The sequence below is a fragment of the Buceros rhinoceros genome, unplaced genomic scaffold (assembly GCF_000710305.1).
Source record: "Buceros rhinoceros silvestris isolate BGI_N320 unplaced genomic scaffold, ASM71030v1 scaffold36128, whole genome shotgun sequence".
NCBI lineage: Eukaryota > Metazoa > Chordata > Aves > Bucerotiformes > Bucerotidae > Buceros > Buceros rhinoceros.
The window spans coordinates 11528-24519 of NW_010426931.1; the positions used below are offsets into that span (position 1 = coordinate 11528).

At 42.4% G+C, this 12992-nt stretch overlaps 1 protein-coding gene across 1 annotated transcript in view; it reads right to left on the reverse strand.

Annotated features, from left to right (window-relative positions):
* The window catches only part of LOC104498341 (wings apart-like protein homolog), a gene marked incomplete at both ends in the record, with an annotated part of 22478 nt that extends 10457 nt beyond the window's left edge, over window positions 1-12021 (reverse strand). The window contains 2 exons of the mRNA XM_010141697.1: window positions 5750-5868; window positions 10972-12021. Of these exons, the coding sequence (XP_010139999.1) occupies window positions 5750-5868; window positions 10972-12021 (1169 nt within the window). The remainder of the gene's footprint in view (window positions 1-5749; window positions 5869-10971) is intronic.
* Between the last annotated feature and the right edge of the window lie 971 nt (window positions 12022-12992).

The window sequence follows — 12992 nt, forward strand, 5'->3', positions numbered from 1 at the left end:
AAATGCCGTGCAGAGGCCCCAACGTGCTGTCACAGGTTCTCCGCTCCGATCACCACTGCCCACCAGGCTGCTGCTGGAACAGACTGCCGGCCAGGCGCTCAGCTGCTGTAAGCCACAGATTTCACAGAAGAGTTTGCTTGTCAAAATGGAGCTCAGCTCCTCAACAGTGTCAAAAATCAAAAATGTCAACTAATAATCATTCCTGAAAACATGCTTTTGACATCCTAAATTTGGATGCAAATAGCAGCTCAACGTGTGTGTACCAGCAGTTTAATATGGCTGAAGAAATGCTTTGTAATAACTGTTCCTCCTTCTGGAGGGTGAACTCTTTTCCTAAAGGTCATGCAAGGTAAAGACACGCGGTTCTTTCTAAAATTGGTTCTGACCAGCCTACTCTGATCCTCCATTCCATGTACAGCAAAGGCTATGACTGATAGGTCTGAACTTCAGAATTACACTTCCAGCTGCTGCTTGTCCAAGATTATTTATTTCCAAGACTATTAAAATAAGATATGGATTAATAATTAACCAAAACCACCTGAGACTGTACACTTCAGATAGATGAATCTTTACGTGTATTAAATCTAAACAAACAAACAAAAAAATCTTAAATTTAACCTGGAGAACTACAGGTTCATTTGCAGGCAAGCAAAAAGAAATGTTACTTGCAGGATGTCTTTGATAAACATCTGTAAGGCACAATACGGCTAAGTGGAAAACTACGGATGCCAGCGCAGCCTCCTTTCTCCCCCCGCCACATGTGGCAGTGTCATACTAGCCCTAGGATGACTCAGTCGCGCCAAGAGCCACACGCAGCTTCATGCTTCCTCAATTCCAACGCACATTCAAAAATCAGGTACAAATACTTCATCCTGGACTCGAAGGAAACTCGTTTTTTGTCAAGCTGGTATTTGTAGCTTCTTCCAGTCAGCATGAAGCACCAGTGGAAAAAGTTCACATCAACCTGTAGGTTATGCCTTAAACTTGTGTTACAGCGAATTCTGTCAGGAACAGCAGGATTAGCTTTATTTTCAGAGATTGACGGTTTCTCATGGTGCCTGAAATTTATAACGGGAATATGGCAACTCAATGAAAACAACCTACTCATGGAAAAAAACCTGCCTACAGGACAAGAAAAACGCAATTTAAAAATGAACTATGGACTGGAGCTACAGATCAAGCTGAAGTCACACAGAAGAAAAAAAAGGGTGGGCTTTTTTTGCCAGTTCAGCAGTTGGTAACTGGAAATTAGCATTCTTCACACAGGAAGAATTTAACACACCTGTCCAACTGATCTGTCCAAAAGCCACGTTCTGAAATCCTGCACACACGTCTGTGCCTCGCTGGGCACAAACCATAACCGTTATCTGTCAAACTTGACTACAATGTGAAAAGCAGTGAATAGTTACCGGGTTCTGACTGGATCACGTTTTTATCTTGGCTCCAGAGCAGCCCGTTGGCGGAGCCACGCCTGAATCCGGCAATGATTTCATTCCTGCATTCAACACTACTGTCATGACTAACTCGGTGAATGTCACTTGATCAAAGTGCTGCGTGTAATCCTGCTAACACCGACTGGGTCAGCGAGCATTTCCCAGTTGCAATGTTGACTTAACCAGGTTAAGACGACTTAATCTCTTCTTCAGCTCCCTCAGCTGAGTGGATATGATTGTTTACAGACTCCCGGTGAACCAGACTGAGATTTATGTTAAACGTTTCCTGTTAGTGGGCTATTGTTTTAAACACAGATGGGTTCCACAGTTTACACAGCCTGGGGAAACTGAGGGAGCAAGGGAACAGGGGGGAGCAGGCGAGTGAAGGGAGAGCAGAGACCACTTCACCAAACACTTCTATCAGTTGTTTTCGGTCTCCTTCAGGCAAAATCAGTCCTTACTATAGGTTGGGTTCTGTTGGGTTTGGGGTGTTTGTTGTTGTTGTTTAACACGTAATACAAGAAGCTCTTAGCCCTTCCTGACAAATGCATTCCACACTAGGGGATCATTTTCAAGCAACACCACTGTTAAACAAGGAACAGCTTTGGACAGGAAACTCCACAGTCCAGTCCTTGGGTGAAGGGCCCAAAGGAAACACTATGACAATCACTTCAGTGGCAGACATTATTCCATACCTCGTCCTGCACAAGAGGTGAAAAAAAACAAACCAAGCACACTGGTGTAATGTTGTTCTTCCCATTCCCTGTGTACGTGTGGGGAAACGCACACAGAGCTGCAAACCAGGTTTCCTAGAGCCGAGACATCAACCAGTCAGTTTAGAGAAATTCCTCCAGGACAAGAGAGTGTAAAAAAAAAAAAATATTTACGCTACTTCAAATTTGTTGATAAACATTCGAAAGTGAGTAGTTCCAGGAAATACACACGTTCTAACTGCAGTCAGAAGCCACTAAGCAATGGACTTCCACTGTGCTTTGAGTAACAGCCCATGAATCCCCCCAGCAGTCTGCCCATGCAGGGAGTTCCTTCTTCCTCCTATTACCACTCACAAAACGCATGTTTTAACCTCTCAAGAAAATTTTCAGTGTGGAGACTGCTTTTGGCTATGCTTGCTTGAAAGTCAGTGCTTTTTCCTGTTCCAGCTCCTGTGTCCCACTTCATGCCACACAGTAAGTCTCCTTCGCACTGAAGAGCACTCTCTGAGGTCTGGACTCTGCCCCCTCTCTCTGGCTCCTCAAGCTGAAAGGCTCCCACACCTTGGAATTATGGATTTGCAACTCCATTTACATTCCTGCCTTGGACTATTCAAAAGCAATCGGGTATTCACCTCACCGAGGCTGGCTTCCCATGGCCCCAGGCAGGGCCAGGATCAGCCCAGAGCTGCAGGTCACTCTTTATCATACATCTCAAGGAAAATTTGCAGTTCAGAGGATCTGGTGGTCCTTAATGACATGCTGAACTGACAACATAGCTCTGGCACAAAGAACCGGGTATAGACATCAGCTTCTAGGACTAAAGACTAAGTTTGGGATAGACCAGTTCTCTTCATCTTACACTTTTAAGTTTGGTTTGGTTTTTCCCAGGTTCATATTCAGAGACATACGTGGTTTGTATAAGACCATTGGGAACCATTCCAAAGTATTCCTACAAAACCTGATTCTGCTCACTTGCTGACTCCAGCCCAGATCTGTGGCGAGAGGGGTAGGAGCAAGAAATTTCAGGAAAGAATTGTTATGCTCCCTTTTGTCAAAACCTTTAGGCTCAGTAGATTTGGACCACACCCACAAAAAAGGTCTCGGTTTTGCCTGATAATTGAGAATTAGCTTCTTGTCTGGAAGCGGAGCTGAGCTCAAAGGGACCACAGGTGGGGTATGACGCAGCCCCCCAGAGTTACCAGACATACCTGCTAGAGCACCAGTTGAATTAAAACTGTAAACAGCTGCAAACAGGCGTTTGCAGATGTTATTCATGTATGCTTCACACCCAGCATTTGCAAGCCAAATACTGTCAATATTTATGTACTGTAAGTGCATAATTATGTTGCTCCAGAACATGATATTCCCCCTGTAACTCATGCTAAAGCAATTTAATTCACTTCTGGTTGAGACTTCAGACACCAATCACCATGTACAGGCTACTGCAACTGCTGTGCTCATAGTTACGCTTGTGAGGAGTTGATGATTTCAGTCAGACTCTGTACGTTAAAGGCAGTTTTTAGAAACACTGTTATTCCCCAAGTCCATGTCTGCAATATTTATTACACAAATGCTCCAAGTTTCAAGAACTAGACTGTAACACTGGAGTACAATGGTCATGTTTCCAAAGTATAAACATGGGCAAGAGTCCTGCTGACTATGAAATGGGACAGACTTCAGCTTTCTGGATCTGCTGAGGTGTGACAACACTGTCTGTGCTCCCCCAGTGACAGAGCTGTTCACTGTCCAGCTCAGGATGATGCAAAGCATCACACCTCTAACGTCACCACCTATCAGAAAATAATTCACACTGTAATTGCTAGTTTCTACAAGGGGGGTGAAGGGGGTGGGGAGGGTGGTGGAAAAAAGTTGATGAGACAGTGAAGACGTCCCAGAAAATTTTTTTTTATTTATTACAGATCATTTCGTTATGGTCAGGTTAATAATTTCAGTCCATTTTTTTCATTCCCAGAGTAAAAATTCCTTTAAGACATAACTGAGATTAAAAGTCTAAAAGTTTAGGAAGATAAAGTGTCTCTAATTACCATCAGAACAAGCCTTACAAGCTTTTTTAGTAACGCCATGTAACAGCCAAATGATCAGAAAACGCTGAAGTTTAAAATCTGCATTGCAATTTCTAGCACCCACTTCTGGGTCCATTATCTCTCTACAGGGAAAAAAAGGCTGTTCAGCTCTTGCCTTTTGCACTTGAGTTTATTCCCAGCTAAGAGTTTTCTAGAGTTGAAACCATTTTCTTTCATATAGTCTGATACCGCTTAAGGGGATTTCCTGCCCCCGCCATGTAATTTCGTTATATATACATCCAAAATTAATTAAAACTGATATAAAACCTTGAGTATTTAGAATATAAAAATTAAACAAGAAACACATACAATGCTATTATAAAATAGTATTTTAAGTATAGAAATATTTAAACATTAAAAAAATCCATATTTAACAGAACTCCCAGAGCTATTTTATGCTGCTAAAAATTTAAGCAAAAGGTCCAGTTAAACTTCCATTTCCTGTATTTCTCTTTCTCCGTCTGTTGTTACATGTTCACTGATAGGAAGTTGATCTTTACAAAACCATTATTTAAGCAGTAGAAGTGGAGGAACTCCCGTCTTCAGGAAATACCGCATCAGCTCTGAACCGCCAGCTAGCTTGAAGACACTCCGAGCACTTATGAAAGGGTGTCTATGCTAACGAGCAACGGCTGGGGCTGCAACCCTCACGGAACTTCTCCAGTTCCCTCCCTCTCTACTTACACCAGCTCTGGACTGTGGCAAAGGCCAGAGAGCTGCTTTGCTCCAGACAACAGGAACGTGTGATGCAAAAAGCATTCATAACGCCTTAAGCAGCAGAAACTGGTGTCCTGAACAACTGAGTCATAAAAACTTCACTTAATAGAGATGATGAGGATCCCACTACTGTGAAATCGCCCCTAATGGCTAAAGGCCATTTCTAATATACGCACGTATTGAAGAGCTGCAAACGCCTGAGTGAGCTGTAATAACAGGTAGGTTATGCCACACCTAGCACCGAGAAAATGAATCAGCTCCGTGCACAGGAGGAATGGGCAAAGCCAGATGGAACACCACTCAGTTTGGGCACACAGGGGAGGGAGCAGGAATTACTTTTCTTTTTTAACTAGAAGAAAATCTCCCTTTTCCACATGCTCTAAAGGCACTTGTCCTTACAAAGGCTACACCAATACCAAATCTGAGGCTTTCACAAAGGTTCAATCCTATTAATATGACAGACGTTTCTTGGGAGAGCGGAGAACAAAAAAAGAAGAAACCCCCAAACCCCCTGCGCCGCATTTAATGGTGCTTTGCTTTAACTGTCACCTAGAAGTGAGCACATTGAGGTTGCGCATTACCATCGTGCAACCCCAGACTTGCATGTGAAAAGCAAAATTCCCAGTAACTGACACACAAATCCTGCACTTGAAGGTTCCACTTTTCCAGATACAATCTTAAATTACGTCAAGTGCAGACGCAGACTGGGACAAAAGCCCTGTTACATATATAGGAAGAAACATGGATACCAAAGAGTTAATTAAAATAAGAACTTTGTCATGGTCTCACTATTATTACTCACCCGCTTTGGCCCACTGAAAATCTTCCTGGTGTTTTCCTTAGATTTATCACCTTGTTTATTTGTGGATTTCTTATTGCCTTCAGGCACACCAGATGCATCCTCTGAGAACTCCAGAAGGTCTGTAAAAGGTAAATATAGACATGAAACAGCCATACTGAGAGCTGTTGAACTGCCAGAGCATTTCTTGCATCGGACATTTCTACATGTACAGCTTCTGCAATTATATAATAAACATCCTTCATCAGAAAAAGCAGCTTTAAAGCCAAACACAGGTCTGGATGGAGCTCAGGTTCACTGACTGTCACGATAATGCACAGAAGATACATTACAAAGCACACTGTCGCCATTACTACAGCATCTTGTGCCCGTTGTGTGAGCAGAATTGATCCTACTTCACATCTCATGAAGGCAGCCTTTTCATATTTGCTTTTTCTGCTATAAACAGTATAAAAAACCCACTACAGTCATCAGCTCAGAAAGGAGTCGGCTAGAAGGAACTTCTGCAACGGCCTTCCAATGTATTCACTACTTGCCTTACCAGTAGTTCCAGACTCCCGTTTTGGACTGTAAATCTGCCATTCACAGATCTAATTAAATTCTTGTCCTATTTGTTGTTTCTTTAAACTCGTGTTTCATTTGAAGCATTATCCCTTGGAGACCAGCTTCTGTTCTTTCAGTTGGCACAGACCAGAAGTTGCCATAAATTTCATGACAGAACTAAAGACAGGCACAGAGAAGCACTGTTTCATCTGATAAACAGTTCAGAAAACCGATCTATTCCAGCAAAGCTGCTGCTATTTGAAAACTGTGCTGCAAAAATACAAGCAGGTTGTTGGATCGGTTACTCTAATCCCAAGTGCACTCGTGTCCAGTAAACAGGACCCTAAGGAGGCCATCGAAGGCAAATCAGGCAAGCCACTTCCTAACGGCAGGTGCAAGGACACAATGCTCATCTCATCAGGGGGATGTAAGATTTCTTAAAACAAGGCTCAAAAGTTTCTTAAATCACAGTAAATTTCAACAGGCTTGGCAGGAACAGAGCGGGCAGGATGCCACAGCAAGGCACCTACCGGAGCCAGCTTCACATGTCCCAGCCCAATGGTTTTCCATGGAGTTGTACAAGGTCAGCACGAGAGCTGAACAACTGACAGGAAAAATCCCTCTGAAACAACTGACTTTAAAAGACTTTTTGATAAAACTAGCCTAACAGCAGGAAAAATATTAACAGACCAATTTGCATTAACTTCAATAAAGCAAAACTACTTCCAGATCTATAGAAAAGTCAGTTTAGTCCTTGGTTGGGAGGAGTCAAACCAAATTGCTGACATGCATCCTGACAAACCCTGGAATACTTTTGAAGCAGCCAGGCCCACGATGCAATGCCCAAAGAAAGTCAAACCATCACAACGGCACCCTCCTACCACAGATTAAAAGCTAAAAAGTAATGACGAACACACAAGTCACTCCAGAAATGCAAGATGCGTTCTCACCCACCAAGTCAGCACAACCCTTCGTGCCTCACGCTAAGACTTGGAGCAGGCATTGTGGTTAATAACGGTTAATAGTGCTCTGGATCAACTAAGCCGCAGTTTTAAAACCAGCTAAGTTGTTGTTCTGTGCATTCTGCTCCTCTACGATCCTAACTATCCCATTTAACTGCAGTAATTTTAAATTCAAAGAAACTTCTTGTTAAAAATGCTTCAACTCCTACTTCTAGCCAGCATCCTAAAAGCCCTCTGCATACAGATCTTACCAGATTTTCCACACAGGGGGTGGGGGAGAAGTCTTTTGTTAACATTACCATTTTCAAGGCATTTATAATCTTTGAGATAATTTGCCTGTCTCAGCTAAAACTGGAAAGCAGTTCAAAGACCATCGTGAAGGCAACACTGCAGTAAATTTCCTGGGGAAAAACAACGCAGTTCTGGTTTAGTGCCTGAGGGTAATTCTGCAGAAGATTTAAGTCCAACCAGGACTCTGCCTTTGAGGACTCTGATGTACTCTCAAATAGCTAAAAATATTTATCGAAGCAAGGTGGTATGGTTTTTGAGGAGATGCAAAGGGAGAAAAAATAGTAAGGCAAGACTACTCACCAGAAATGAACTGAGTGCTAGATGCTGATAAACAAAAGCTATTTTATTATCCGAAGAGAGTCCCGGAATCTCATCTCAATCATTTGAAGGAAAACGAATGCACAAAAGGTGAAGCTGTATATCAGAACTGATTTACAAAGCAAAAAGCTAAGTTGCGATACTTATGCTACAGAACAGGCTAACGGCCGCTATAATTTAAAACACGGATGCTGTAGTTCATCAGTAGCATCCTGCTCACGAGATACACAGGGAAGGAGGAGGTAAACGAATAAGAATAAGCATGCTAGAGAGGACAGCTCTTCGTACCTTCCTTTAGCAGAAGGTTTCAGGGCAACTGTTATGTCAATCTACACAGGGAAACGAAAATGTTTCATTTTAGTCAGCTTTTTTTTTTATTCTTGTTTCTTTCTGGAGTAATTTTATTGTCATTGGCCACAACAAGATGTGGTAAAACAAACATTAGCATAGTCCCAGGTGTCCCAGTTGAACGGGTAGGAAATCCAGTGTTCTGGGACTACAAGTTCAGAAGTTAAATACAGGAGAAATCCCACACTGCTGAGACCACAGGGATCTTCAGAAAAAGACCGAACCAAACAGATAGCACAGGTATTTCCGGAAGTATAACACAGTCCCAAAGATACAGGTTTGCTCTTCCAAATTGAAGCTTAAAAGTTATTTTTGGCTAAGCCTTACTCTTCTTTGTCATTAGCTCAGATTTCTCTTGGATACAACTCCCCACTGATTAATACAGTCAAGTAATTAAGTCGTTTCCCTCTGGTATTAAGGGCTCCTCTTCACTAGTCATCCTTATTCTGGCAAGTGAAGTGACACGGAACTGTTTGGGATCTAGTAAAGGTGGTTCTAGTAGAGCTTTGATCCCCTGTCATTCTTGCAGACTACAGCCATGAGACATCAAAAATCTCAGGCTCATAGAGATATGAACCGAATTCATTAAAAGGGAAAGTCTGTAAACAGCATCCAGGAATTTAAAAGCCAGAGTATCTCATGGTTTGGGGTTTTTGGTGGTTTTTAACCATTTCAGCAGATAAATAAATTAAATTCTCAGACTCAGCAGATCAATTTACAAATAAATTCTCAGATTCAGCATCACGACACTGAAGAACCTTAATATGTCTCCTTTGAATGATCACGCTGCTCAAAACATTCAAAGGTCTGAGATAAGACAGCATGAAATATATCAAGGAGTCCTATAGATTTCAAGACAACATCAGACTCTTCATTTTCATCATCTGTACTACCGGATTAAACTAGGGAATGTGCTACCACTGAGGGAAGTAACTTCAGGTCATTCTTTCAATTTTCAGAAGAAAATTTGCAACTCAAATCTCACCTGGCCACAGCAGCACAAAGCAGGAATCAAAGGAGCAGAGAAGATGCAAACCAGTGGGGAAGCAGCTCTCCGCAGAGGCACTGAGAGCAGCTCTTACCCAGGAAGCGTGTTGAGAAACTAACAAAACACCACCTTACCCCTACCTGTGCCACCGACATCTCTTAGGAGAGTATTTCAGAGCAATGATCTGTGATAACCTGGGAGCGTAACGGCCTCGCTGGTGAATGCAGCGCTGAATGCAAACTGCAGCTATTTCGAGACTTTCTGACAGCAGCTGAAAGGATTATTTGATGGGTCGGCATCTCAGCTGCCTTTTTTTTTTCCCTTGGAACTCTGTAAGTCTTTTTTTTTCCTTGGTATAAATGGCTGAACAAAGACTCGTCAGAGAGAAGGACTCAGATGGAGTATTTCATAAGCAGTCCTGGAAGTTAAACGCATTCCAGACTCTTTGGAAAATGGAAGTGTCTCATCATAATTCAATTCTATGAAAACAAATCAAGGAAGGTTTTTTTTTTTGTTTGCAAACACGATCTTCTCATACCACATCAGTATCAATTTGGCTTTTTGAATTTACAAAAACCCCAGCAGTTACATTTACCTTTGATTAAAAGGCTTACAGACGATTCTGGTTTTAGAGACAACTACAATTAGAACAGAGGAATGAGTACTTTTTCCTATGAATTTTTCTTTCTGGATTGTATTAGCAGAAGTTGTTTGTAGGAAAATCCAGCTTTTCCAACATTTGCAAGGCTAGACGCAAGTCCTCCCCCCATCACAACAAAACACATCTTGCCAAAGTCCTGGAAGGGTAACAACTTCAGTGAATGGGTAAAAACTTCTCACGCTTCACACTCCTAAATGGAGGATCAAAGAGTTCCCTACAACAGCAGCAGTGTTTTGAAACACACATTCCTACACACACAATTCTTTGGCATTAGGCTTTGTCCAAAAGAAGCAGCAAAAAGAAACCCCTCGCCAAAGCTATTCCTACTCTTCTACACCAACACACCTCAACTGTGATCAGCGTGATTACACGGGACCCAGCCGAGCACCAAGCAAGTCTGGTTGTTGAAAGGCACTCAAACACCAGAACTCCCTCAGCAAATCCTGCATGATCAGCTTTACTCGTGTGTGTACACACACACACACACACACCACCTACGCAGAAGATGGAGATAGCTGAAAACTGGAAGCAAAAGCAGAAATACATCAATATGCAGAGGCAGACCCACAGCTGGCCACCTGACTGGCACCCCATGGGTCCCCACAGCCTCTCCTCCATCGCACTGTGCATGCTTAGGTAGGATGGAGCTTGAGAAAGGTCCAAAAGGTGCGTAAACACATTCAAAAGCACAAAAAAGGAAAAAGATATTTCACACCCCTAAGAGCTACTTAAATTTTTGCGCTCAAGATCGATAATGCTGGGATGATGTGGAGCTTCTGTGGGAAGGTATCTGCCTCCCAGGCACTGGTACTGCATGCTCAACACACCAAAAAGGCAAGAATCTTCTGTTCAAAAAGAAAATCCTCTACCTCTGGCAAGAGCTGAAGGTATCTAAAGCGTACTTCGAGACAGCTATGAAACACCAGACACACACAGCAGAAATAAGCCAATAAGAAATAATTGATCCACAGCAGAAATAAGCCAATTTCCCTTTTAGATTTCCAAATCAGCAGTGCTGTTCAAATGACTCTCAGGTACTCCGCAAATGGAACAAAATATAAAAGGTCCACTAAATTTAGATGTGAAGCATGTCTCCCAGAAGAGTTCTGCTTACCTGCATTAGTACTGAGTTGGCTGTCCTGGGAGCAGTTCTCATTGCCGTCAGTGGTTGACTGAAGTGAAGAAGATGGTGCCGTTCTGCTTCGTTTTTTGTTAGCTTTCCTTTCTGCCACCTGCCACTCTTCATCTTCATCCTCACTTTCACTCAAGTCATCGAACCCAAAGTACTTGATTTTGTAATTGGAACTCCCAGAACTTCTAGAGGCGCCTTCATCTCCCCCTCCCTCGTCTTGATCGTCAAACCCAAAAAACTCTAATTTGACATCCTTTTTGGATTTGGTATTGCTCGGTCGAAACCTGGTTGTAGTTTTTGTAGTAGCAATGTCTGCTTTTTTCCTTAAGCGCCCGGCTTCTCCCAAGTCAGTTGGGGCTGCTGTGGTAAACTCGTCAATTCGCTCCATGGTATCCTGGATAGTAACGTTACAAACTGACAAGCAAGATGGATGTAGAACAGTGTAGTCTCTAGTCCGTCCAACCGTCCCTCTAAAACTGGTCCCACTACTTAAAGAAACTTTTCTTGCTGGGTTCACACCATCGTTGTTTGACTCGTTGTTTGCTTTGGATACAGACTGACTAGTGCCATCCATTAGCTTGTCAAAATTTGTTGCCCCCTGCGGTTTTGCTTTGTTGGACCGACAGTATGTCCTACAGTTGCTTGGCCGAGGAATAGGTTGCACGAGTTCTTCGCTAATGGCTTCCTTTGGGTTTTCAGGATCTTCTTTGTCGCACTCCTCATCCTTGCTCTTCATCTCTGAGAGATGTTCGCTGTCAAGATCTAACACGTACTCTCCAGTTCTGGTGTCTTCAGAGTCATCCTCCCATTCGTACAAGTGAGTTCTTAACGGCCCCTTCGTCTGAGATGTTTCCGATGGAGAGTCTGCTGCTTTGCCCATGTGGGAGTCCCAAGAATCAGGCAAGTCCTTGGCTTCACTCGTGTCTCCAGAAGCGTCTGTAATTTCAGCATCAGTTTTATTATTGTCTTCAGTGTTCTCATAGATGAAATGACTGTTCTTCTCAGTATCTTCAGTCAAATTCTGTACTTTATCTACAAAAAAAAGATGATTTTGTTACTAAAATGCATTATTAAATTAAACAGTCACCCTTGTGGGCAACTTAGAGAAGTCACAACATACCAGCAAACATTCAGTGCTCAATGACAAAAATCTTCTGAAGCCTTTTATTTTGAAATTTCTGCTGTAAGAAAATCTTTGCACCATTTCCAGCACAAACATACATCTAACTTGAAATAAGCGTCACTCTGAAAAAGCGCATCATGGAAAAAAATAGTAGACCCTAAATGCAACCACTCATCTGTACAACCCACACAAAAAACAAGGAGGAAAAAGTCTGAACAGTGATTGACTTCACTGCAAGTCTTGCAATGTTTCACACGGGTGACCTATGGTGAATAAACTAGAGATAAAGATTACTTATAAAATGTTTTCAATCTGTAAGAAAAAAATGTCCTTCCTGGACATAGGTTAAGTGTTGTGTATTATTATTCTATAAACATACACCCACCCCCCAATTCTTATTTACATCAAGCTATTGAACTACACTAGTGTTTGAAATAAAAGTTGTGCAATACAGATTTTCCTAAACCTACCCATAGTAATCCACCAGCACAGCTGTATAAAACTGCTCCAGTCCAGTTCTGATGAGTGCAACCTGACCAGAGGGAAGGGCACACCACTCCAGCAACAGTTATCGTAGTTTGCTGCTTCAAATTAAACTATTTGGACTTCCAGAAGAAACACAGAAAATGCAATTCCCATCACAATTTTAAATTAAACCACTTCTGAAATAGAGGTTTTATAAGGAACTTTTGCTGCCAAAGTTAGCCTTGCACTTCTCCAACCCAAAGCCACTCTGATGCCGTCAGAGAGAACAATTTCCACCGTGAGACACCAGTTTTTCCAAGATTTGTTTCTGGCCAACCACACACAATAGCAATGCTCGGTTCTCAGCTGGTTGGAAAACCACTCCCATGGTTTCCCCTATTCCCAAGAACAGCTC